The sequence below is a fragment of the Callorhinus ursinus genome, unplaced genomic scaffold (genome assembly GCF_003265705.2).
Source record: "Callorhinus ursinus isolate GAN/ISIS: 27379988/994484 unplaced genomic scaffold, GSC_fseal_2.0 scaffold22, whole genome shotgun sequence".
NCBI lineage: Eukaryota > Metazoa > Chordata > Mammalia > Carnivora > Otariidae > Callorhinus > Callorhinus ursinus.
The window spans coordinates 15,430,685-15,454,033 of record NW_027397084.1 but is presented as its reverse complement, the minus strand read 5'-3'; the positions used below and the strand labels follow the sequence as shown (position 1 = coordinate 15,454,033).

General features: G+C 37.9%; 1 protein-coding gene across 2 annotated transcripts in view; it reads right to left on the bottom strand.

Moving 5' to 3' along the window:
- The window catches only part of PRIM2 (DNA primase subunit 2), a 319,663-nt gene that overhangs the window by 83,018 nt on the left and 213,296 nt on the right, over positions 1 to 23,349 (bottom strand). For both annotated transcript variants that reach the window (XM_025890617.2, XM_025890615.2), the window contains exons 9-10: positions 14,128 to 14,200; positions 8,412 to 8,597 (exon numbers count right to left, since the gene is read on the bottom strand). In XM_025890617.2, coding sequence (XP_025746402.1) covers positions 8,412 to 8,597; positions 14,128 to 14,200 — 259 coding nt within the window. The remainder of the gene's footprint in view (positions 1 to 8,411; positions 8,598 to 14,127; positions 14,201 to 23,349) is intronic.

Below are 23,349 nucleotides of genomic sequence, written 5' to 3'. Positions count from 1 at the left end.
AGTATTATCATTAGGGGCTCCTGGGTGGCTCAGTCATTAAGCGTCTGCCTTCGGCTCAGGTCATGATCTCGGGGTCCTGGGATAGAGTCCCACATCAGGCTCTCTGCTCCGCGGGAAGCCTGCTTCTCTCTCTCCCACTCCCCCTGCTTGTGTTCCCTCTCTTGGTGTGTCTGTGTCAAATAAATAAATAAAATCTTTAAAAAAAAAAAGTATTATCATGAGATCTAAATTACCATAGTTATACAAATAAAAATGTCTTTAATGCACAGTTCCAGTGAGATGTCAGTTTTTATCATTCTGATTTTACCTTTATATATCCATTAACTAAATAATATCACTTAGCCACTACCTAAGCTAATGACAATGATGTATTGTTTCATAAATATTTACTCATTCTGAAAAATGCTTTGTTTTCCACTACACTGTCTAAATAAATCTAATAGGATAAAATACAATTTATTTGCAGAGTTTTTAATACTACTATGCAGCATATCTGAAATGAATTTTCATCATGCAGTTTATTTTGAAAAGCTATGGGAAATAAGTGTTTATTTATAAAAAGAACTTCTCACTAAAAAATTGCCCAAGGAAGGAGAAGAAAAGACAGTTGGAGAGAGAGAAAGCTAGGATTTTTTGCATGGTGATGACAAAGCTGATTTGCCAGAGGCAGAGCTAGGATTTAAGTGTGTAAGGAATGATATTTACTTTTTTGAGGTCTATGTGAAAATTCAGAGAATGAGGATGACGTATAGGAATCTACTGGAACCGCTGAGGAAGTGTTAGACAGTGAGTCTAAACCAATGCAAAGGAAAAAGAGAAAAGCTGAAATAAAAGGCCTTTAGGTACAAAGATGTGGAGAAAAATTAAAGGACATAGTAGCTTAAAAAGGATCAATTTAGCTCAAGACTGATGGACAATATTATAGACATCAATCATCTCTCTTTGGGATATTTTTCCAGTGGTTGGATAAAAAGATAAGCCAGAGTTCTTTTGAGACTGAGATTTTAGCAGGAAAATCATCTTTCCCTTTCTCAAACTTCAGGACCTTGACTAATTCATGGTATCCTCGGGTCTAGGTGTGATTATCAGAGTGTTACTTTACTTACCCCACTAAGCTATTGGGATCAAAGGCCTGAGAAAGCCCCAATCAGTCCAAGAGTGATCACAAAGCCTGATACCTCATTTACAACCATAACCTTCCAAAACAAAGGGTCTGAAACCTGAGATGCAGTGAGCTCAGTATAGGCCCTGGTATATGCAAAGGCCCACTAAGGCTTGGCTTCTTGTCTGATTTCTACTAAGTTTGCCCAAGTCTTATAGACTGGGAGTCAGCCTCAACCTGTAAGGGTGCTCCATTGTCTCCTGCTGGCCTCTCCTGAACCACTAACTTTTGGACTAAATCTGGTTTCACTACAGCTCAACTTCCAGAGACCCAAACCACAGTATCTAAGGGTTCTAAAATCCAGTATTTCTGGATACATTTGGACTGTTTTCCTTGCTACAAGTTTTCTTCGTTGTAAAATGGTAAATACCAAGATTTGCCCATTCCAATTCTACTAAGATATGATAAATAACAATAATGCCAAGCCTAGAGCTCTTATGCACAACCAAACTCAAGCTGTGGTTAAAATGTCATCTTTTGTTTAAGTTTTCCCTGACTATCCTATTCAAAACTACATTCCCTATCTTCTCTGAAAAACTTTCTCCATAGCATCTATCACCAAAAATATGTAATATATTTATTTCTTTATTGCATCTCTCCCACCAGAATATAAACTCCAGAGGGTTGATATTTTTGTCTATTTTGTTCACTGCTATACCTCCAGTATCTAGAAGAGTGTCTGGGACATAATACTCAATAAATATTTGTTAAATGGCTGAATAAAATACACTCTTAATACAGCCACCCAGAAAAAGACAGCTCAGCCTGGACATACCTGAGATAGTACAAAAGAAAATGACAAGTTTATTCTGAGGATCCTAGGTCAAAATCAATCTACTTCTTAGGGTCCCTCATCAATATCATCCCCAACATACACATTTTTTAACCTGAGTATCTATGCCTCATCCTTTGCTGAACCTATATTCTCACTTAAAAGCCTTTCTTCACTAGGATTTTTGCCAGTCCAAAACATTAACCATCTAGATCTCCTCTTGAGCAAACATCCCTCGATGTCTTACCTGATTAGGGTTCCTACATCTCTGACTGAGCTGAATTCAACCATAACCACACCTTTAAGGCACAATCATTCTCCAAGTCCCCACGGCTATGGAAACTTAAAATCTCTTACTATAAAGAGAAATGCAAGTTGACAGGTGCAAAACAGCTGTTTGGTTATTTTTTTTTTCAATGAAATGAAATCCTACTTTATACAGAAGTAAACTAACTGGAAAGATGAGGCCAAGTATTTTTTTTTTAAAGTAAAACAAAAAAAATCAAGGAAGATTTATAAGAATATGATGAATGATAGAGACATAAAGGGTTAAGAAAGCCAAGAATATACCTTCTCCACATACCAGGTCCTTCAGAGTTCCTAACTAATAAATCTTCCAAACAGGAAAAAAAAAAAAATCCCTCAGTATCAGAAGTCTGACCCATTTTAGAACTTACTCATACCCAATTTATTTGGAGACAATTTACCATCAATACATGGTAATTAAGACATACTCTGTGAAACGTTAAACTGGTACCTTATTGTCCTTCTCTTCTAAAAACAATGCATACATGAACAACAAAATTTTAACCTGATTTTTAAAATGCCGGATAAAGTGTCATTTTAATACAACCTAATCCATAAGGTATCACAGATAAGACAACAGTTATAAATAAATGATTAAAGTTTAAGTCTTCTACTTTTTACCTCATTTTCATAATTTAAGAATTGAAAAGCATTTGGAGTAGAACACCAAAAGCAATTACTTACTAAAGTTAATTTTTTCCAGAATAGTGCTGGGAGGGAGGGATAATAACATCTGTTTTATTCTAACAATAGGCTTAACACACTACATAATTTAATTGAAAATTTGACTAGCTAGCCTCTTGACAGACAATTCATGAAATCAAGTCCAACCTGCTCGAGTCAATGTTTAAATATTAATTCTTCTACTGTGTTATCTAAAATTTGTATTCCAAATGCAATGGAAGACATGGAGATAAGACATATGCCCTTAAGGGCGCCTGGGTGGCTCAGTTGGTTAAGCGGCTGCCTTCGGCTCAGGTCATGATCCTGGAGTCCCGGGATCGAGTCCCACATCGGGCTCCCTGCTCGGCGGGGAGTCTGCTTCTCCCTCTGACCCTCCCTCCTCTCGTGCTCTCTCTCTCTCTCTCTCATTCTCTCTCAAATAAATAAATAAAATCTTAAAAAAAAAGACATATGCCTTTAAATGTGCACTTTATCATACATTAAAATGTTGAGAGAATATAACAGAAATTTTGCACAAATAAAACTTTAAAAAATATACTCCAGATGACTTGGTAACTGCTAAAGGTACCTTTAAAACTGGTACCCAAGAACAACAGTGAGATTAGACTACTTTTGCAAGAAACTATTTTTTATTGCATTCAAATTACTTTCCTAGCATATCACTGGTGTGAATATTCAAGCAAAACAAAGTTGCTTTGAAAGAAAACCAAAAACATAACCAATTATTATAATTAACATAACCAATTAGTAAACTATTAAGGTTTCAGTCTACAAGTTAAAGGTTTATAAATACATTGAGAAAACGTGAATGATTATAGAATAATATTTATTGTTTTTAAATTATTGTTAACTAATATTGGTTTAACACTTTACAGATTACATAGTATTTCATGTATCTATTTAATTCTTTGCAACACTTTAGCAGGCATTACTACTGTCCCCATTTTAACTGATGATATGATTGAAGCTCAGGTGATTAAATAAAACTGAAAACCTCTGTTCTTAATTGTGTCCTCTTAAGTCTGTATGGTTGGTCACACCAATGTCTATCTAAACAACATTATCTATTCTTCTTCTTGAGAGTACTGGGGAAAGCACAGGGTTTGGAATAAAATAGACTGGGTTCTAACTGGGGATGTACTACCTCTGCCACCTGGGGAAAACTCATTAAACTCTCCATAAAAGGAGGATTAATATTTATCTTGCAGTGTTGTTGTGAGATTAAAGGAAATAAGGAACATAGGAAGGATTTAGTAACAGCATGCCTGTTTTGCCAGTTCCTGAACCTGAATAAATTTTACCTTCTGCCCTTTCTGCTTCTGCTCTAAGGGCATAAGACATTGCTAGGAAAAGCAATATAAAGCGCTGACTTAGCCAATTACAAATTTATGGCCTAGTACTATATTCTCATTAGTAAATGAGACCTAAATAATACCTATTCCCTAGGACTATTTTAAGGATTCCATGAGACGGTGCATGTAAAGTATCAATTATAGTGCTTGGCATATGCAAGGCTCTCAATAAATGATCAAATTGTAATCATTCCGTAGTTTAGCAATCGTTTTATTTATTTTAGGTGAACTCCTTAGCATCTTTCCAGAAAGTGTTATTCTACACTCTCTTCAACTTCCCTTAAGCCTTAATTGCACCAGATCCTTCTGGTAAATAAATTGCCTGCCTACTTTACTGAAAAGATGGGCAGTCAGCATGAGCTTCCCCAGTTCTTCTTCCTTCCTTCCAACACTTCTTTACCACCTTAAAATCTCTCGTACACTCTTCAGGTCTCAGACAAAATAGGGATCCTCACTAAACTCTGTATGTAATGCATTCATTCACTCAACAAATTTTATTGAACAGCTATGACCTTGCACGTGCTGTGCCAAGTGCTGAGTGTCTGGTGGTAAAAAAAAGGCAGAAATGGTCCCTACTCTCAGGGAGCATCATACGGGAGGGCAGATTTATACTATAAATATATGTTTACAAATTACCTTTCTTTTCCTTGTTTCCTCAATTATTCCCAGCACATCTCCATTTCCAAGAGTTTCACTGATTCTGCCCATGTGAGCATGAAAACAATCTTTCCTTGGCCCAGTCGTCCTCTATAACTAATGTTCTATTTCTTTTCTTCCTGACTTCTCGAGACTTCTAGAATAAATACTCTATTTCCATTGCCTCCATTTCCACATATGGTCAATGAGACTAGGAAATCTGTCTTCTGTTCTTTTCCTAGAATGACTTTCTAAAAACAATATCCATGCTGAAAGTAGCAAGTACAGCTTACTTTTGAAATTCTCCTCTTTTTTTAAAAAAAGTGCCCAGGGGGCACCTGGGTGGCTCAGTCGCTAAGCGTCTGCCTTCAACTCAGGTCATGATCCCATGGTCCTGGGATCGAGCCCCGCGTCGGGCTCCCTGCTCCATGGGAAGCCTGCTTCTCCCTCTCCCACTCCCCCTGCTTGTGTTCCCTCCCTCACTGTGTCTCTCTGTAAAATAAATAAAATCTTTAAAAATAAATAAATAAAATTAAATAAAAAAATAAAATTAAAAAAATGTGCCCAGGACCCCAGACTGTTTCCCCCCTTTTACTCCAATATTTCTGATAAATTCTGCTTTTACTTTAGGTTCCTCCATTTCCATTTCAAACAGTGGGTATTCCCTCACAGTTGACTCCTCTGCTCTCTAAATTTCTCTCTATACTCTCCATTCACCAGCTTATTTACCTTCAAAGGATTTTTCTCTAATTTTTATTTCAATGACTCCCAAATCCACATGTCCATGTTTCTTCTTACATTCTTACAGAACAGTGCCTTTCACAATATAAGTACTCAAAAACAATCACAGAATGAAGTCAGGAACAAACAAGCCAATCAATCAACCAACAAGAATTTCTCCTTGGGGGCGCCTGGGTGGCTCAGTCAGTTGAGCGGCTGCCTTCGGCTCAGGTCATGATCCCAGGGTCTTGGGATCGAGTCCCATATTGGGCTCCTTGCTCAACGGGAAGCCCGCTTCTCCTTCTGCCTCCCTCTCTGCGTACTTGTGCTTCTATCTCTCTGTCAAATAAATAAATAATCTTAAAAAGAAAAAAAATTTAAAAAAAAAAGAATTTCTACTTGGACATCATTTCAAATTTACACCTAAAACCAACCTCATGATCAACTTCTCCTCCACTCTAATCCCAGACAATTCAGCTCCCTGCCCAACACTTATGTCAATGGAGCTTCTAACCTTTCTAAATTACTTAGGCTGATCACCTGCGTTAAATTTCATTCTTTCCTCATGCTGCTCTATAAACTATTCCTCAAAACATTTCTTAAATCCACCTTTTCCACTTTGTTCTTATCACTATCACAATAAGACCTAACCTGGTGAACTATTTATCCCATTCCTACTCTCTCCCCATTTCAAGTGTGCATGCATTCTCCAGATTAGTCTTCTGAAAAAATAATTCCCCTCCCATTTAAAATTCACTAATGACTTCTTTCTCTTGACTAAAACCAAAGTTCTTTTAAAGCAACTACATTCTGGCACTTATCTTTCTTCTCTTTTTCTCCCTCCTCACCCCTACTATTTTTCTAAATTCTATACCACAAATAAACTAGAATAGTATTTTTAAAACATTTTTAAGTAGCAAAATCCTCCATTTAAGTGAAATCTTACACAGAATTCCAACATATGAAAGTAGATGAAGACACAAATATACTTCTTAAAGGGGAGAGGGGGAGCAGGGCATAATTCAGACAACTCAATCTCCCTGTGACTTTCTTTCTGCCCCCTTTTGCTAATTGAACCCAAGAACACAGCCTGAAATACATTCCATTAGTTGATATCCCTTGAAAATGTCCTAAAACATAAACTATCTCTGTTGGAATTTGGTCCCTAATTCCCTTCTTCCCCCTTAATTTCCCTCTCTATTCCAGGTGCATGAAACCTCTTAATAAGCCAGCACCTAATTTTATTCTACCTGTGGAAACTTAACTGATTACTCCATGTCAAGCTAATCTCTCCTTCCCAGGAATTCTTAGACTAAGAATAGCTAGCACTTACTATATGTAAGAATCTATACCAAACCTTGACTGAATCCTCACCATAATTAATAAAGTACAGAGACATATCTGTATATCTACATACATATATGTGATTATCATCCACATTCTATAGATAAGGACACATATCAGGTGATTTGCCAAAGGTCTGTATATAGTGCAACCAAATCTGAACTCAGTCTGACTCCAAATCTGGACTCTATATTCGTTCTTTCCAACCTTTTTCACGTCACTAAGCACACATAAAATGATATCTGTAAGGCACTCTACAATAAATGGAAGAAACTACTCACAGCCGAAGGCAATTAGCTTTGAGAAACCCAGGTCCAGCCCAGCTTCCTCAAGTGTTCATGGGATGAACACTGGAGATACTGGAAATTCACTAGCAGTACACCAGATAAGAAACTACTGTACATATTCATTCATTTAGTATACACTGGTACATGCCATGTAGTAGGGATTCAAATATATATGTGTGGGTTTTTGATAAAGGACAACGTATTGTGCTCAAATTGCCAGAGAAGAACAAATGAGCGCTGAAGATTTTCAATGTCTATATTTTGATAAGCTAATAACCAATTTATACATCTTGCCTTTGCTTTTAATTTGCCCTTTACATACTTCTGACATATTTCTGACAATTAATGTATCACTGGATTCCATAATAAGTTCCTGTTGTTTAAGGTGCTCAGTCTGTAGTATTTTGTTATAGCAGCTCTGGCAAACTAAAGAAGACATAATAAAGTGTCATTATAAAATTTAGTTGGTAAATATTCTTTGTTCTATAATTTATCTTTTCTAGGAAGAAGCAAACCAAGAAATAAGCATTAAAAAACTTGATTCATGGCACAGAAGGGACAAAAAACCGTATTTCCAAAATAAAATGTTACTAGCTAGTAACATTTATCCAATAAATAAGGAATAGGGAGTGGGAATCTGAGTACTGTGAACAGACAGAGAAACAGCTCTTGGGTTTCTAGTGATAAATGGTCTATCTAAAAATGCTCAATGACAGAATCCACATGACACAATACAAAACATCTAAAATTGTTTTGTTTTCAATATCTCCTAGTCCTGAAAATAACATTATATATGTACGTATGTTATCTCTACACATATTACATTCCTACAGAAATAAAACTCAGAACACAATTTCAGTCTTATAATGACACCTGGCAGTGTAACTACAATGAAGACGACCCTAATTTAAGCATTACTCAACATCTTACACTGCTGTTTCAATCTTACCCTTTGAATTACACTTTCTCAATCTTCTGTTTAGCATTATTAGATTAATACATGAGTTTTTTACCTGAATGAAATTGTAGACACATTTTTTAGAATTTTTAACTACATTTCAGAGGTATATTTTAAAAATAGACCAAGAGACCTTTAGTTTCCAAACCAAATTAAAATTTCAGTTACTGCTCTGATTTTTCAAAATTACCTTGTCTGGATCCATCTTTCCTCTGATAAATTCTTGCTTCCAGAACTGCAATGCCTGTTCCAATGTTAAACCAATGCCCTTTAGGAAGAGGCCATACTGCATCCGGCCTCCATGACGAAGATGGTGATTTTCCCGCAAGGCTTTATGTAACTGACGCATGCAAGGTGGGAAGGATTTGGTAGAAAGCTACAAGACAAAAGAGTTTTTTGTTATGTGGAAGATTTACCAGGTCCCTCACATTATCTGTTGCAAATCCAATCTAATACGCAAGTTGTAAATTCAGTCTTACTAGAATACAAACAAAAACTATAAGGAAGCATTACTTACTACAATTACAGACAAACTGTTCTCTTAATATGTTTATACTGATTACATGTTGAGATGATAGTATTTTGGATATACTGGGTTGAATAAAATATATTACTGAAATGTATTTCACCTATTTATTTTTAAATTTTAATTAAACTCTTTCTTTTGATTTAACTATAGATTCACATGCAGTGGTAAGAAAGTAATACAAAGGGATATCAGGCACCCAGATTCCCCCAGAGGTAATACCTTGTACAAATATTATCACAACCAAGAAACTGACATTGATACAATCCACTAGTCTTACAGCACCTTACCCCCTACTATTCTCTAACACCTGGCAACCACTAATCTGTTCTTCATCTCTATAATTTTGTCAGTTCAAGAGTGTTAGTATAAACAGAATTGTATAGTATGTAATGTTTTTTTGTTGTTTTGTTTTTAAGATTTTATTTATTTATTTGTCAGAGAGAGAGAGAGCACAAGCAGGGGGAGTGGCAGGCAGAGGGAGAGGGAGAAGCAGCTCCCCGCTGAACAGGGAGCCCGACGTGGGACTCGATCCCAGGACCCTGGGATCATGACCTGAGGGCTATTCCAAATAAATGAATGTACAGATTTTTGTGTGAATATGAAATTTTCATTTCCCTGGGATAAATGTGCAAAAATACAATTGCTGAATCACAGATGAACTTTTAGAATAATCTAAATACAAAGTAGAACACAAAAATAAGAGAAATGGTTCTCAAAAGGTGAGTTCAAATAAATGTGTTAAAGAAATCAATAGTAAAAAGAAAAACTTTTTCATTTACGGTTTCAGGTGCATTCTCCTCACTTCCTCAATATCTCTCTCCCAAGACTTAAATTCTCACCCCCTCAAGTATCCCTTGGTAAGTTCAACTTTGCCAAAGCAGGAACAGGGCTCATTTTGCTTGCCTTTGCTGCCCCCCGTAGAGGACATCCAGTTTCTTTAACCTTTCATATTAACAACTTCGAAATTCTTCCATCTCCAACCTAGTCCAGTCAGGCCTCTATCCTGCCTTGCCCAGGACTACTGTTTTCATGCCTTCCTTCTTGTTCCTTCATACTATTACGGTGAATTATTTTTCTTAAACTTTGTTCCAATCCAAAAACACCAATGAAATTTAACATCCTTAGTAGGAACATGCAAGTTTCTGTCGATGTCTGTAACTAACTACTTTTTAACTATATGTAACAGAACAGGTACTGGATGGTTTGGGAAATAAGAAGATGAATAACATGTAATTTTCCCCTTTAAGTCACTTAAGTAAAATAAAAGGAAACAGTCACTACTATACAAGTTAACTCACATAAATCAGTTATAATAGGAGCTTTAACAAAGGCATAAATCAAGTGCCATGGATTCACTGTGACAAGGAGGGGTAAAAAAGCCCAGTATGCTACTATACCAATATGAACCCTTTGCTCCAGCCAACTGGATTATTCCATGATCACACAGTCATGTTTTATACCTTCTCACTTTTGCCACTCCATCAACCCTCCCTGGGATACAACCCCTCCTACTCCCCATGCCATCTAGTCAAAGCCAAGCCATTTGTCAAGACCCAGTTCAACTTCAGCTTCTTTTGGCACAATTCCTTGAATACTTTTTACTCATTCAATCACTAAAATATCTACTGAACACTACTCTGTGTACAGCTTTGGGAAACTAGCATTGAACAAAGTCAAATGCAAAGAATTTACATTCTAATGGGAGAAGATAGACAATGAACACAGACATAAATAAAGATAACGTCTAATTCCAAAAGCTCCGGAAATAAAACAGAGTTACGGGATTAAGTATACATAGGAGAGGAATACTTTAATTTAGGTAGCCAGTAAAGCCTCTCTGAGGCATTGGCATTGCACTAAGATGTATCTTTTAAGGAGGATCCTGGTCAAATGAGATCCAGGAATACTGTTCTGGGTAAAGGAAACAAAAGCAAAGCCCTTGAGAGGCAATGAACATGGTGTGCTCAAGAGACAGCAAGAAGGTCCAAGTGGCTGGAATATGTGAGCGGACCAAAACAGAGAAGAAGAAGTTAGAATCATGAGTGCACATGGCATTATAGGCCCTAGTTGTGAGTTTGGGTTTTAGTCTAGATGTGATGGAAACTCAACAGAGGGTTATGGATCAGAAGACTGACATGATCTGATAAACAAAGAGAATCTGGCTGTTGTATAGTGAACAGACTATATAGAGAAGCAAGGAAGATACTCAAAAGAGATTTTAGCAGAAGTCGAAATAATGGAAATGGAAAACATAGGGTCTACGGTTGGCAACAACGGGATAGAAAAATAGTTGTGGATACTGAGCAGACAAGGGAATTATAAGACCAGGGTAGGGATGAATTATCAACATGGATACTGCAGAGGCCAGGAACAGTAACAAGAGTAGTGCTAGTGCAAGAGGCCATGCCAGTGTGCTACAGTCACCAGTGGATGAAGGCAGGAGGTGGGGGCACCAGCAACAAGGGTAACTATCAGGTGGTATAATGGGATTACAGGGCTTTAAAGGAGCTGGAGTTCTGCCAAAGGAATGCAGAGAAATGATTTGGAAATGGTAATATGGACCAAGGAAGACATTCATCTCATTCCAAATTAAGATGGGGGAGGGACACGGGAGGGCGGACAGCCTCTACTTGAGAGGGCCACAAGAGAAACTGTGTCATTGAGGGAGCCAGATTTCAGTTAGAAGAAAAATCTAAAAAAAAAAAATTTGAAGAAGAAACTGAGGATATCAAGGGGTATGCTAATGAATGAGACAATATAGTTAGGAAGAGGTCAGATTAAGATGTATCTTTATCAATTTAGCACAGGGTCTCACATAGAGACCTACAGATAGGATCTTCATAGCAACTTAAGATAATTTATCATTATACTGCTTATTATTTACTATGTTGTCTACTTCCCTCAAGTAAGGTCCATGAAGGTAGAGGAATTTTCTGTTTTATTCACCTCTGTATCCACAGCACAGTGGCTGGTACATAATTGATGGGTTCAATATATATTCAGTAAATGAATTAATGATTATATTTCTATGTCTTCCCACAGTAGCCACTGAAGTTATAGTTGCTTATGAATGGGAAAACATCTTGATAGAATTAGGAATAGAATTAACTTCTAACCATTCATATAATATAAACACAAATCATAGGGCAGGGAGAAAGTATTAGAGATAATAACTGAGAAAAGTAAAGGATGGGGCATCCTCAAGAACAAATTCAGTTCAACTATACAAAGTGAGCAATCCTATTGTTATTTCTAGACATATGAACTGCAAGTATTTGATTATAATTTTTCCAAACAGGAAGACAACCTATTCATTCTGGCCTCTGAAAACTCCTGGTCTCTCCCTACTCACCTTATTCTTGTTCCTAAGCATTAAAATGTCAGTGTATTTTTAATTTATTGTAAATAATTTGGTAACTGTCTAAACAAAGATTATTTATGGCTGGTGTAGTTTCCCTTTTTGGGACAGAGCAGAAATTCTACAATGCATTAAAGAGAAACTCTATAAATTATAGTAAATTATACAGTATGCTACTCTTTCCTTCTACTACAGAACAACAAAGTGAAGTTGAAATGAGCTGTCCATTCATCTAGGGGCAACATAAGCACAGAGCCTATACTTAGTGTCATGAAATAAACTGTAATCTCCCAAAATTCATATGTTGAAGCCTTAACCCCCAAGACCTCAGAATGTGACTGTATTTGGAGATGGGGTCTTTAAAGAGGTCATTAAAGTTAAATGAGGTCATCGGGGTGGGGCCTTAGTCCAATATGACTGGTGTCCTAGGAAGAGGAAGAGACACCAGGGATGCACGAGCATACTGGAAAGACCACGGGAGAACACAGGGAGAAGATGGCCATCTAAAAGCCAAGGAAAGAGGCCTCAGATGTGCCAACACCTTCATGTCAGAATACTAGCCTCCAGAACTGTGTGAAAATAAATTTCTCTTTTCGAAGGCATCAGCCTGTAGTATTTTGTTATGGCAGTCCTAGCAAATTGATACACATAGTATTTTCCATTTCTCCTTTTCTCAATGTGTAAGGTTGGTAGGTAGGTAGGTGGGTAGACAGGTGGGCATTCATTCATTCATTCACTCACTCACTCATTCAACCAATTTATTTTAAAGTTTATATATTTAAGTAATCTCTGCACCCAATGTGGGGCTTAAACTCATGACCTAGAGATCAAGAGTCACATGCTCTTCCAACTGAGCCAGCCAGGCGCCCCTCAATGTATAAAGTATTTAAATATAAACACACAAACACTATTTAGCTATCATCAATTAAAATAATTCCCCTTTGAAATAATTGATTAAATTCTGTTTATCAGGGGCACCTGTGTGGCTCAGTCAGTTAAGCATCTTTTTTTTTTTTAGGATTTTATTTATTTATTTGACAGAGAGAACACAAGTAGGCAGAGTGGCAGGCAGAGGGAGAGGGAGAAGCAGGCTCTCCGCTGAGCAGGGAGCTGGACGTGGGGCTTGATCCCAGGCCCCTGGGATCATGACCTGAGCTGAAAGCAGCCGCTTAACCGACTGAGCCACCCAGGCACCCCTAAGCATCTGACTCTTGGTTTCAGCTCAGGTCATGATCTCAGGGTCGTGAGATCAAGCCCTCCACATCAGCTCTACACTGGGCTTGGGAGAGCCTGCTTCAGATTTTCTCTCTGCCTCTCCCTCTGCCCCTCCCATGCGTCCTCCTCTATTAAAAAAAATCTGTTTAGGAGCGCCTGGGTGGCTCAGTCGTTAAGTGTCTGCCTTCAGTTCAGGTCGTGGTCCCGGGGTCCTGGCATCGAGCCCCGCATCGGGCTCCCTGCTCCGCGGGGGGCCTGCTTCTCCCTCTCCCACTCCTCCTGCTTGTGTTCCCTCTCTCGCTGTGTCTCTCTCTGTCAAATAAATAAAATCTTTAAAAAAAAAATCTGTTTATCAGAATACAAATAATTTTCTGATTAAGTTTGGTTTTCCTATGACTTAAAAAAATAAATAAATAAATACGTATAGCAATAGCACATAGGATCTCCTTTAAAAATGATTGGCAAGCAATGAAGTGACAATCTCTCCCATCTTCTCACCCTAAAATAATCTCTGAAGAAAACTCTGTGCTTCCTCATTGACAAAGGTCTAAGTTTTATTAAAAGGATGCAATGCGGGGCACCTGGGTGGCTCAGTCGTTAAGCGTCTGCCTTCGGCTCAGGTCATGATCCCAGGGTCCTGGGATCGAGCCCCGCATCGGGCTCCCTGCTCAGTGGGAAGCCTGCTTCTCCCTCTCCCACTCCCCCTGCTTGTGTTCCCTCTCTCGCTGTTTCGCTGTCTCTCTCTCTCTCTGTCAAAATAAATAAATAAAATCTTTAAAAAAAAAAAAAGGATGCAATGCTTACCGAATCAATCTGGTCTAAAGAAATCTTCCCAGCATTCTTCTGTGTGCTGTAATCTTGACCAGTGTAAGAATGACTAAAATAAAAAGAAGAAAATATTAAAATAGGATTTGTATAATATATTTTAATCACTTCAAAGGAAATATATTCTGATACAGATTAAAATCACAGTAAGACATTTTACATATAAATCTTAGCAGAAACACAGCCAAGTGTTTTAGAGGTATTTAATAGAATATATTTAAATAACTTACCCCAAAATAATACAAAAATATAGTGACTGTCTGGATCTCCTGATTCCCAGTGTAACATTCCATTTCTTAGAAGCATAATACAAACTGTTGTTAAAGTTCAAATCTCTACTACTGATCCCTTATTAACAGCATGGCAGCACAGCAAAAAATAAACTGGAGCTTAAATGAGGAACCATCACTTCCTAGCATAGGTCCTTCAGCAAGTTCTGCAGACTCTCTATATCCCAAGTTCCTTATCTGTCAAATGGAGAAAATAATGCCTGTTTTGCAGTGTTGATAGGAAGTCTAAACTGAAATAATTTCTTTTTCTTTTTTAAGATTATTTGGGAGAGGGGGAGACAAACCATTAGAGACGATAGACTCTGAAAAACAAACTGAGGGTTCTAGAGGGGAGGTGGGGTGGGAAGATGGGTTAGCCTGGTGATGGGTATTAAAGAGGGCACATTCTGCGTGGAGCACTGGGTGTTACGCACAAACAATGAATCATGGAACACTACATCAAAAACTAATGATGTAATGTATGGTGATTAACATAACAATAAAAAATTATTTTAAAAAAGATTATTTGGGAGAGAGCGAGCACATGTGCACACAGGGGAGGGGCAGAAGGAGAAAGTGAATCTCAAGCAGACTCTGCCCTGAGCACAGAGCCCGACTCAGGGCTGGATCTCATGACCCTGAGATCATGACCTGAGCAAAAATCAAGAGTCCGACGCTTAACCAAGCGCGCCACCCAGCCACCCCTGAACTAATTTCTGTTCAAGGACCTGATATATGGTAATCACTGTTTATTTAAACAAGTAATATCTGAATAGCACTTTACAAGGGTAAAGAGTCCTTATCTATATCCTCTAGTTACATCCTCATGAGAACCCTGAGAGAGTGTTTTTATTTTACATTTGACAAATGAGGAAATGGGGGCTCAGAGGAGTTAGAAACTTGTTAGATCAGAAAGCAAGTCAGCAGTGCAGTAGGAACTCAAACTTTTAATTCTCCCTTCCCTGTTGCTTCACTCTACCATGCCATCCTCTTCCCTGCAATACACTTCCCGCATTATTTACAAATTAGGAAATACAAGGTGGTATATACTATCTAAAGCCATCTACCATTGTAAATTATCAGTTCCTTGACACAATGCCCAACTCCATCAACCCTGATTCAGATGCAGACACTCAGGTATGACATAACAAACAACAGCTGCTAGATTACACAGAAAACCACAATCAAACCAAGGTTTATGCAGATCCACAACTAAAGGAAAATTCTGGAGTAAAGCATCATTACAATCATAAAGAATTCCAGACTCTCTGCTTAATACCTGCTCAGTACAGATTCTTGCTGAACAATACACACACTCAAAATGCTCTGTAGAAAGGCTACAGTTCTTGCAATCAGTCCATCTGCTGATTAAACAATGGGTATGAATTATGAGGCAAAACTAGAGTGTATCTTGGGATGCTGCAGCCACTGGTTAGGAGACTGTTCAAAATGTAGATTTTTCCCTCCCGAGAGTCCTCCCTCCATGGGCTAAGAATGGCCTGAGAATTACTCTGAGAGCATGATGAACAGAACGCCAAAGAGTAGTACAGAATGATCCTACGCCCCAAAACACATCTTCTTGCCTTTGCTTTTATTTTGCCCTTTACATACTTCTGACATATTTCTGACAATTAATGTATCACTGGATTCCATCCATTCTGTTTATCATAGTAGCAGCATGGCATTCAAAACTCATGCTAAATTAAGCCAACAGTTGTCATTTAGTGTAAGTATTCTGCATTTTAATACAGAATCTAACCAGACTTGTTTCAGTGGAATCCCTAGAACAAAAACATCTTACAGTAGAGCAAAGAGGCAGCATGAAACAATGAAAATAGCAGTAGGCTAGAATCTGAAGAGCCGTTCTTGTTTTTGTTTTTGAATCACTGGTTTAGCAAACTGAGGCAAGTCATTTACCCATCCTGATCTGCACTAGCCTCATTTGTAAACTGGAATTAATGATGCCAGCCCTGCCTGACTGATAGAAATGCTGGAGAAATGAAACGATACATTCAAAGTGCTAACGAAAATCGGTAAATCATATCCCCGTCCACAGAGCAACTGCAGTCTTGGCCAGGAAGTACAAAAAAGACAGGACGGGAAACGAGGCAGCAGGATCCTGTGGAGGAGCCATCACCGCTGTGAAGGACTAGGCCACTCTGCTGACCCAGCTTCTCAGGCTACAGATTGATCACAATCATCTAAAGGTATTGTTCAAAAATTTTAACAAATACAAATGTCCTCTATAAATAGTAACAGGATGTACAAACATGAGTGTAGTTATTGAGTACACAGAGCCAAATGATATACAAAGCACAGGAAAGGTTTTCTTGGTCCAGATTATTGCAGGACACTAAGTACACAGAGAAGACATTAAGAGGACACATACACTTGCCTGAATGGCACTATAAAATGCCTGTCCCTCGATACTTTGATGGGTTATGCAAAAGAGCTAAATTCCAAGGCGGGGGGGAAGTTAAAAGAGAATGGTAGCAATGATTAATGCAAAGGCTTACTGTAGGATATAAATGACTACAGACAGAATATGAGGAAACTGTATATAGACAATCATACTTCTAAATACATTATTAATAGAGAGATGGCCACCAGCGAACCCAGTAAGGGCAAGCATGAAACCCATGGGAGGAAAAATAATGCAAATGAAGATGTTAAGCATCAGAATTAGGACTGAGATTTCTCCTCTGCTCACTCATGACCAGAAGGGGCAACCTATGTCTCAGTTAGGGAGTTGGTACATCACAGCTATTTAATACATGTTTGAACTAGAAGTGGATAGATGAAACTGAGGTGGCAGGAATTCTCAGATACAATACAAAGACGGCAAATCACGAGAAGCATTGTATCCAACACCATGTAGGCAATAAAGAATTATGAAAAGATTTTAGGCAAGAATTTACGTAAGTATTTACACTTGAGAAAGCAAGCAGTGTGGAGAATCACTAAAAAGGGTAGGGACCAGGCAAGAGCAAGTCAGTCAGAAGAATATTGCAATAGTACAGGCAAGACAGGGTGACAGGCTGAAGTAAAGGAGTGGAAAGAGGTGGAGAACGGAAGGCAAAGAAAGAAGAAAGAGAAACAAATAATGCCACCGTAACAAATAAAAATCCTTAAGGACAATTCACATTAGCTCATGAAACTGGATCTTTGGCTTTTACTTGAGGTGTCAAGGGACATTACTAAATGAGACTCCTAAGAGGTACCCAGGAAAGGTGAGGCACCTTTCTACCACATTCAATGCTCATGTCAGCTTTCTATCATCCTACTTCCAAATGAATGCAGCTGCTACACGAATGAACAAAAATACAAATAATGAACTGTCAAAATATATTATTTTCATGATTTAAAAATACAGATCAATTTTATGAACATTTTTTAATCAATGTATTGGGGAAACACAGGAACAGTAACTTTTAACAACAAAAACAATTTCCAATTGGTTTGAGGTGCGTGCACACACACACATGCAAACCCAGCAGAAAATTTTCTATTTTAAATAATCACGGCTTTATTGTGAGAAACACTCACTGTCACTTATGTACAATTTTCAACAAAAGGGATTAAGTAGGCGTGAAAGCTTTCCTGTTTCTAAGCTTTCATAAAAGGATAAATTAAGATGTACCACAAATACCATTTTTTTAATACAGCCAACCAAAACATTTTAACAGGCCACAAAATTCAAATTATGTCACTAATAACTATTTTGTGAAATATAAAGAAGAACTTCTGATCAGAGAATCTTGAAAAATCAAGATTTGACTTAATTCTTGGTGGTAAGGGAGTAGGAATTACAATGATTTCCCTGCATCTTCCATGTATAATTTATCTTTTATTTTCTACAGTATCAAATGAAAGACACTAAGGGTGAAATGTTACAGTTTTCTCAAGTTACCAAAAAGCCAGTAGTGAAAACAATAAAGATGTGATTCAATGAGTATTCAATTACATTAGAACACTATCTGAACACATTCAGTTGTGTAAGGATATAGTGCACTTCTCCTGAAATGTAACAATTACTACGCTATACTTGCAAAATAAACTTCACTACCCAGCAGAACCACGTGAACGGATAAAACCCAATGACAAAGTTTAGTTTTTATCAGACTCTCTGTAACAGACTTCTTCCACATCCCAGTCGTTGTCCTCATCGAATTCTAATTACCAAAAACGAAACAAAAACTCAAAACAAAAAAAAACCCAAAACTTTTAAGAGTCCCTTTAGCCACTCAATCATTTATTAAGGATTTCTGTGACCGAGAAAGAGTCAAAAAGTAGTAAAGGATCCAGCGATGATCTAGTAAGTACAATGTGACGAGTGCCACAACACGCTCAAAACAGACGTTCCTGAAGCCTGCAGAAAACAGGTCTCTTGTAAAAGAAGGGTAGGAAGAGAAATAAGCAATGTGCAGCAGTAAAGCTTCTTGAGCAATGAAATGGCACTGACAGAGTTCTGTGCGTTGGAAACACAAACCTGAGCGACCAGGAGGGAAGGCTGAGATGAGAGGAAGACAATCGTGAGAATGAGAGACTGCAGAGTAAGTGGAAGAGCAGGAGATTATAGTCAGAAAATAATCTGAGGGGCACCTGGGTGGCTCAGTCAGTTAAGCATCTGCCTTGGGCTCAGGTCATGATCCCAGGGTCCTGGGATCGAGTCCCAATTCGGGCTCCTTGCTCAGCACGGAGCCTGCTTCTCCCTCTGCCTGCCTCTCCCCCTGCTTGTGCTGCTCGCTCTCGTGCTCTCTCTGACAAATAAATAAAATCTTTAAAAAAAATAATAATTTGAGTTTGGAGGCTTAGAAGTAGGATGTCATGACCACAGAAAAGGCAAAGCCCTAGTCGTTTTAGTATTTTTACCATTTGCATGCAGTTTAACATTTTATATGCATTAAACCATCCTTAAATTTTGACCAAGTTCATAGATGTATGTGATGTGAATTTATTAAGGTTCTTGGAGGGTTTTAAAAGCAAGCATGTGATAAGGAGGTGGCATTTTGGACTACAAAGAAAGTCTATTTTTCTCAGGATCTGGAGGATGAGCCCTATCAGATGGGCAAGCAGAAAGAGATAAGTAAAGCCAAGGAAATTTCTAAAACATAGTTTATAGATGAAGAAGTTGGGTCATGCGGTAGAAAAGACAAGCAGAGGCAAAGCAGGAAAAAAAACCTGAAATTGGGTAGGTAGGTCCTATAATGTAGGTCTCTGAACAATAACCATTACAATGAAAAGCAAACTTTAAATCTTACCTCTGTTTCTAATAACATAGTGCTAAATCACCATTGTAAAGAAAATTCGAGGCTTTGTCAAGTTTAAGCCTTTAAAAACCTAAACACTCACAAATTAGTGTTTTTCTAAGAAAAGAGAATTTTACAATTGTGTATAACAAACCCCTTGCTTACACAAAAGTAATTCAGTGACTGTCCTTATTTCTTTGTTTGGTTTGAGGTGATGGTGTTACCTCATCTCTATAATAAGAGAACTAATGGTACACAAAATATACAAAAGCATCTTCTTATTGTATCATTTGTTCAATAAATTTACATGCAACTTTTAAGATTCTATTTATTTATTTATTTAAGGGGGGGAGAGAGAGAGAGAGACAGAGACAGAGACAGAGAGAGAGACAGACAGGGAGAGGGACAAACAGACTCCACGCTGAGCATAAGCTTGATGTGGGGCTCAATACCATGACCCTTAGATCATGACCTGAGCTCAAATCAAGAGTCAAATGCTTAAGCAACTGAGCCACCCAGGCACCCTACATGCAACTTAAATAAAACTCAGTCACATTTGAGGAACTTTCCCCCCCATATTACCTTGTGCATTAAACAGTAAGAGGTAAGCACAGTCAGTTTTCCAATACAGATAAAAATCAGAGTAAATAGAAAATTCTAAAGCTAACAGTTTCAAATAAATTAAAACCTGAAAAGTTGAAAAGTAAGCCTTTCAAAATATCCATAATACATATTTATGCAACCAAATTTAAAATGATCCTATTTTAAATCAAATTCAATCAATCCAATGGTGGGGGGTGTGGTGGAGGGATAACTGAGACAGGAAGCTATAATTAATCACATCAACATGGAACTGGAGTTTTTGCAAGACACTACTACACAACATCTAATTTACAGAATAAAAATACAGTGGACATACATATAGATAAATCTGAAACAGATACATCTGCATACATCTGATCTGTGAATCACAACTGAAAGGCAGAAACAACAGAAATTTAAGTCCTGTTCAATGCACCACAAATATCATTAGGAGCACTTAAATACTCAACGGGCAACTGTTTTTGAGTGCTGAAACTGAGAGCTGAAAACAAAAAGAAATTACATGAAAGTGGATTTGTGAGTCTCACTACAAGATTAGCTGGTTAAGAAAGAAAGAAAAAAAAAGTCTTTTCATGCTGTGGTGTTGATCATTAGAAAAAGACGGATCATCACACCTTGGCTCCAAAGTGGTATTCACAAGCTCCACTACTGAAACATAAATGCCACAGAGCATAACTGACAAAATGAGAGGTCAAAAGTCAGCTTTTCCTGGTTGATCACTTCTCCAATCATTTTCTCCTTTTCTGACCAGGCATGAAAACTTGGGGGAGTAAACAAGGAGTCACAGAATAGTTACAACGCTTTAGGAACTAGCTCCAGCTCCTCTGCATTTGCATACATTTTCCAGGTCCAATTTGTCGAAGCCAAACATGCAGGCAGAACAGAATAATAAGGGAGGAAGCAGAGTAGAGTGATGAAGATCACAGGTTTCAGAATAAACTAGTCATGGGCTTGCATACACTCACTATCTGTGTGACGTGGTAAACACCTTTTATTCTCTTTGTTTCCTCACTGGTAAACAGAGATCATAAAAGGGATCACAAAAGTACCTTTTTAAAAGGGCTTTTGTGAGGATCAAATGAGATAGATATCAAAACATTTTTCACTCAAATTGTTATTATTGTCACGATCATCCAGGCCTAAATTTATTAGATTTAAACATTTTGGTTACTGGTTTTTCTCTATTCTTAACATTCACCAGTTTCTTCTCTTGAATATTGGAAGAAAATACACTTCTCTCCTACCTTCTTTATACTATCATATAAAATATTTAATCTTGAAGTAGGAGAATTTATTTTATTTTTTAAAGATTTTATGTATTTGACAGAGACACAGCGAGAGAGGGAACACAAGCAGGGGGAGTGGGAGAGGGAGAAGCAGGCTTCTTGCAGAGCAGGGAGCCCGATGCGGGGCTTGATCCCAGGACCCTGGGACCATGACCTGAGCCAAAGGCAGACGCTTAATGACTGAGCCACCCAGGCGCCCAAAGTAGGAGAATTTAGATGTCCTTGAATAACCTCACGATCTGGAAAGTTTTGTCTACATTTACACTCTTAGAAAGTTTTCAAAGTGTAAAAATTCAACCTTGAACAATGGAGATTTCAATGGAATCCAATCTTGTAGAGCTACACATTTGCCAAATGTGACTACTAAGCACTTGAAATGTAGCTTAGTCTGAATTAAGAGGTTCAATAAACATAAAGTATGCACGGGTTTCAAAGACTTAGTATGAAAAAATAATGTAAAACATTTCATTAAAAACTTTTCATATTAATTACATGTTGAAATGGTATTTTGGATATGAGTTAAGTAAGATATTATTAAAATTAATTTCACTTAGGTATTTTTAAAATTTGGGAGTGCCTAGGTGGTTCAGCCGCTTAAGCATCCAACTCTTGATTTCAGCTCAGGTCATGCTCTCATGGTCGTGAAATTGAGCCCTGTGTCAGGCTCCACACTGGGCCTGGAGCCTGCTTAAGATTCTCTCTCTCTCCCTCTCTCTCTCTGCCCTCCCCAATAAATACATAAATACATACATATATACATAAAATTACATGTGAAGCTTACATTTGGTTCATGTGGCCCTCATGGTTTTACTGGATAGTACTGTGACACAGTGAGGAGGAGGGCATAACAACATGAGGCAATCAAATGATTCTCCTGGGGACTAGGCATACCTGTATAATACCCAACTGACTTACCATGACTTCAAGTTAAGATTGGTCTCTGCTCATCATAAGCAGAATATAAACTGCAATTGGGTCCACTAATGGAAGCGCCTCAAGTCTATTGCAAACGTTTGTTCTCCCATTTCACTTAGGAATCAGGTTTTTAAACTTCAGCCACAGTTTGCCACCTATAATATTAGGAAGGCAATCTTGAATTCTGATTAGTCTGGAGGTAACCTGAAACGTTACCTTGGGGAAGAATAACAACACTAACAAAAAGCTGTGACACATTTCTATTTGGGAGCTTTGGGGGCTGCCTGCCCACTTCCACACCTAATTATAATTGTGCATTCTCCTCTCATTTGTAGAAGCCACGCATGATAGGTGGGACAGAACTATGGATGACGGCAGAACCCTGGGCCAGACTGGAGAGAACTCCTCTCCCGTCCTCAGGGAATGTCTCTCTGCCCTCCTTCCCCAACAACAGATGAAGACTCCGAGGGTCAGAAAAAAACAGCATATAAAACAGATTTCCTTTCTTTGTCAAGCAGTTCCCAGTACTCTTGAACCTAAAGAGGTTAACACTGTTTACTTCCTTCTGTCTGGCAGCCTATAGTTTATCCTATCTTAAAAACTGGTATAAAATAAAAAAGCAGTGAAGAATGTATCACAAGTAATCAAAACTGATCTCTGCATCAAGGAAACATATTTATTTGAACCATTAAGAAGTAAGCTAATGCATCTTTCAAAATGAACTATAATCTCCTACATCATTCTATAAAAGCATACCAAGTTCCAATACAACCTTTTCACATAAAGCCAGGTGTGATCATGGCACAAATGGAAAACAATTTCAGGGAAGAGGAAACAAAGGTTCTGTGTATCACCCATATATCCACTTTTGCAATCACA